Source organism: Myxocyprinus asiaticus, chromosome 44 (assembly GCF_019703515.2).
Source record: "Myxocyprinus asiaticus isolate MX2 ecotype Aquarium Trade chromosome 44, UBuf_Myxa_2, whole genome shotgun sequence".
In the NCBI taxonomy this organism is placed as follows: domain Eukaryota; kingdom Metazoa; phylum Chordata; class Actinopteri; order Cypriniformes; family Catostomidae; genus Myxocyprinus; species Myxocyprinus asiaticus.
The window spans coordinates 3,535,037-3,539,198 of record NC_059387.1 but is presented as its reverse complement, the minus strand read 5'-3'; the positions used below and the strand labels follow the sequence as shown (position 1 = coordinate 3,539,198).

The 4,162-nt window shown below is 41.1% G+C and overlaps 1 protein-coding gene across 1 annotated transcript; it reads left to right on the top strand.

Annotated features, from left to right (window-relative positions):
- The first annotated feature begins 306 nt into the window (after positions 1-306).
- Positions 307-2,139, top strand: LOC127434261 (uncharacterized). The gene is made up of 2 exons (XM_051686863.1): positions 307-508; positions 1,279-2,139. Exons 1-2 carry the CDS (start codon positions 402-404, stop codon positions 1,973-1,975), a joined length of 804 nt encoding a protein of 267 aa, XP_051542823.1. The 5' UTR covers positions 307-401; the 3' UTR covers positions 1,976-2,139.
- Positions 2,140-4,162: the final 2,023 nt, after the last annotated feature.

The following is a 4,162-nucleotide window of genomic DNA, read 5'->3' as shown; positions in this document are numbered from 1 at the left end:
TGGATTAAGCGCTCCTGCAGTGATGATGACTCATATTGCAGCATGATTCACAACCTTGTGTAGTCACATGCATTCATCCTGTGCTGTCCTATTCACTGCAGTATTTCCCCCAGTGAATGACAACTGATGTGGTGCATATTTGAGTCCTCCTTGAAGCAAACAGCTCTGCCACAGCTCTCATATGGCATAGAATGTGCAATATATCATAGAAGCATTAGGGCCATTCACACGTTCAGGCAGTGACATGCACAGACCCTAGCAGGGACAGGGGCGGAAGGATAAAACATTTTTTTTTTTTTTTTTTTTTAAATGAGTAGGGGGAGATCGTGGAGTGTTAACCCAGTGGACACTGGGTTAGTTGTAACACTGTCAGTTTGACCAATCAGAAAAAAGCTGCGGTGATGTCATCAATATCATACATTCCCATTTCCTTTTTGAGCTCAAAGGAAAAGAGGCATGTCTCTGTGAGCAACATTGTGGATTTTATGACCAAAAAATATATTCTCAGGTAAGAAAGTAAATTTTTTTATCAAGATTATTTTTTGCCTAGCGTTCATTGTATTGTAGATACAATGGTTAGACTTACATAACCTAAAGTAGCAGTTTCTCTAGTTTAATTTGATGCTTTGCATTCATGCTAACTTCAAACCCACATGCTAAAACAGTTAGCTATGTAATGGCTGCTTGGGGTGGGAATAATTATAACAGTTTATTAAAAATGTTACAACCATCCCCTTATGATGACTCAGAATGTTTTTTGTACTTTTCTACTTTTTCCAGCATGCCTAGGCAGTGGAAGCATAAGACAGACAGTGGCGTCCCTGCAGACATTCTGAGAAATGCTGCAATTGAAAATCAGTGAGATCAGTCACCAAGGCCCATTCTATCTGTCATGTCACATTGTACATATATTGTAAAGCCTCACAGAAGCTAAGAGAAGAGGGTTCAAGTGAGCAGCCCCATGTAGGCTACCGTAGTAGTCAAAGAGTCTTCAGTGAGGCACAGGAGGAACTCTTGACTGAGTATTTGAAGGAAGCAGCTGATCTGTACTATGGGTTAACCCCCCGAAGAGGTATGAATGAGATAGGCCTAAATAAAAAATGGTGCACTCGTATGTTTAAGGAAAATATTTCACTCCACAATTATTGCCTCCATTATGAAGACCATCGGTTAACAGCTTTTCCACAACTGTTGTTGTGGCTTGTTTATCACTGATTGCCCCAAGGGGTTGTACATCATTCATGGGGGATAACATGTTTACTGTTGACTTGCTTTTAGGTCAGGAAGTTTGCATACCAGTTGGCAGTGGACAATAACTGTAAACACCTCCAGTCATGGGTTGAGAAATCCATCTGGTTTTGAATCTGGATCTGACTGGTTTTCAGGCTTCATGAAATGCCATCCAAATCTGTCCATCAGAAATGCACAGGCAACTAGTTTGTCTCGGGCCACAAGCTTCAATCGTCCAAATGTGGAGAGATTCTTCAAGAAGCTTGGACATTTGATTGAGAAGCAATCATCATCAGGAGGAGAATCAGCAGGACCCCTCAACTCAAGCCTCAGCTGCTCAACGGATTTCAGTCCATCTGCTCTCCATCCATTTCCCAAAGCAGGACCAAGGAAGACTCCCAGTGGGAAAAGAAAGAAGAGACAATCAGAAATCCTGACACATAAACCTGTGAAACAGGCACTTGAAGAGGTAGAAAAGAAGAGGAGCACTGGAAAGTGTAAAAAAAAAAAGAGAATAAACCTGCCGTCTGGAAAGGGGCATAAGAAAACAAAGCAAACAAGCAAAAGGCCCAAGCCCAATGACCAAGAGGATTCTGACACCTCTGATGATGAGAATTTCTGCATTGTGGCAACACTTTGCAAACTCAAGGTCAAAAGAAGTGTGGGTCAAGTGTGTACGTTGTCAGTTCTGGGCCCACAAAGCCTGCACCCCAGGGGCAGCCATCTACATTTGCCACAACTGTGACAGTGATTGAACCTTTATGTGACACATGCACACTCACACAAACACACACAGCAATTGTTTTTGTGCTAAATTGAAAGTTTTAGAAGAAATATGTTTGTTGTTTTTTTTTAGTTTAAATTGTTCACTTTACTGAAGAATAAAGAATAAACAGTTTTGAATAAAGTACTTGCATAAATTGGATAGTGTGGCTCTTATTTCAGCAAATTACTTCTCATTGTTACATCTATCCCCAGCTAGTGTTACATCTCACCCCAGTAGTGGGGTAGGTTGTAACAACGGAACTCTTTGTATTTGACATTAACTCACATAATCTGTGATTGTGTAGTAGATGTCCAAGTGAGTTTTATTTGTAGTAGACAAATATGGGCACCATGTATCAAAGTTTGAGAGATCTAGCACAAACAACCTCTGAGTTACTGATGCTCAAACAAAAAGTGTTACTACTCCCCTAGTAATTATAAATACTTAACTAATTTCTTTGCTTTTTGAGTATTTAACAATTTCCTTGGATATACAGTATATACTGTACATCATTTTTTTCAATTTTTCCTTTATCACAAATAATAGCCTATTCTGTTATATTTCTTACAAAAAGCACCATGGTAATACACTTGTTTGTTTATTTATTTTCAGACATGATCTGTGATAACCCCATGTTTTTGACATGTGTCATAGTAAAACCATGGTAAGTACCTTAGAGTATCATGACAGTATCATGAAATATGAACATGATCAATCATTCAGTACCATGGCATTACCCTGGTAATGTGGTGCACGGTGCGAAGGCGCGATGAGAAAATGCGAGCGCGAGGCGATCGACTGTGTTCCACGAATGCTACAGGGTCCTTGAATAACATATAACCTGTGAGTAAGGGCAGACGGTGGAGTTTCTGGTGCCCCCCAGGATATGATGGTGCCCCCTAGGGAGTTGGTGCCCTACGCAGACTGTGTAATATGCGTATAGGGAGTAGCGGTACTGTGGTAGCGTAATGGTATTTTTCTGAAAGTGATTAGTCTAATGGCTTATTAGTTTCAACAGATGAATTGCATTTATATCACTGAAAGCGACACAACCCCTCCCATTATAATTAATTAATCTGTCTACACTAGTGGCACGCGATGTCGGAAATGTGGTAGCAACTGAGTATAATTCTTTTGATGAACTTACAACACAATACATGGAGTGGACTTTTTATCTGACCTGTTACTCGTCTGAAGTAAGGGTACTTCGATGTTTGAATTCAAAACTGCATTTTTTGCTTTCTTGAAGGACACTCCTGTGGGAGGGGATGCCACTCGAAAGCTCGTTCAAAACGAAAGTGAGAAAATTAATCTTTTCTCGGAGAGCCCTTCCACAAGACTGTTAGCAAAGGGTACATTCATACAGTAATGCAGGGGTCGGCAACCTTTTTGACATGAAGTGCCATTTTTTATTTTCCTGGTCAATGGCTGTGCAGACCCCAGCAATAAACAAATAAAACACAGAACATAGACTGTCATCCACGCAGCCTGACTGAAGCAAAGGGGGCGCATTTACTCTCACGATTAACTGAAAGTGAAGCACTGCCGGCTCGTGATGCGTGAATGGTTTGCACGAGTCTGTTGCGTCTCCTGCAGTCTCGACACATTTTTACTTCTTGTTTAGCCTCCCATTCAGCTCATGAAAACCCGCTGTGTGATCATGAGGATTACATCAAGATATAGATTGGCATGCAGTTGTGGAATTTATATAAATAAAATAGTCTACTCCTCTCTCGCTGTTACTGGCGTGCCAGTGATTACCCCTCTGTGTCCCAATGCTGGCACGCGTGCCATAGGTTACCGACCCCTGCAGTAATGCCATGTTTCCTTCAGAGTACCCACTTCAAGGGCTCTGCACTTTGGAGTGATTATAGGGCATAGGGAGGATCACTTGCGATTGGAATCGGCTCGATCTGCTGTAGCATGCACTCTTAAAGGCACCTCTGCTTAATCTTCTTTAATACGCTCGCGATTTACAAAGAAATCTCATAATAACACATTATTACTGTTATTGTGAGATTATGACGAGATTGTAATTTTGTTTTAACTATTTTAATTTAGTTATAAAAATGTCTCCCCTTTTTCTGGATGACCAAAAGGGCACCTTTAGATTTGTGAACGAAAGGGCTTGCACCCCTGCTGCCCCCGTTCTGTGCACGTCGCGTT

Coding starts and splice junctions, on each gene's coding strand:
- LOC127434261 (XM_051686863.1), top strand. CDS start 402: ATGTCATCAATATCATACATTCCCATTTCCTTTTTGAGCTCAAAGGAA. Junction 509..1,278: donor ACCAAAAAATATATTCTCAG/GTAAGAAAGTAA, acceptor ACTTGCTTTTAG/GTCAGGAAGTTTGCATACCA.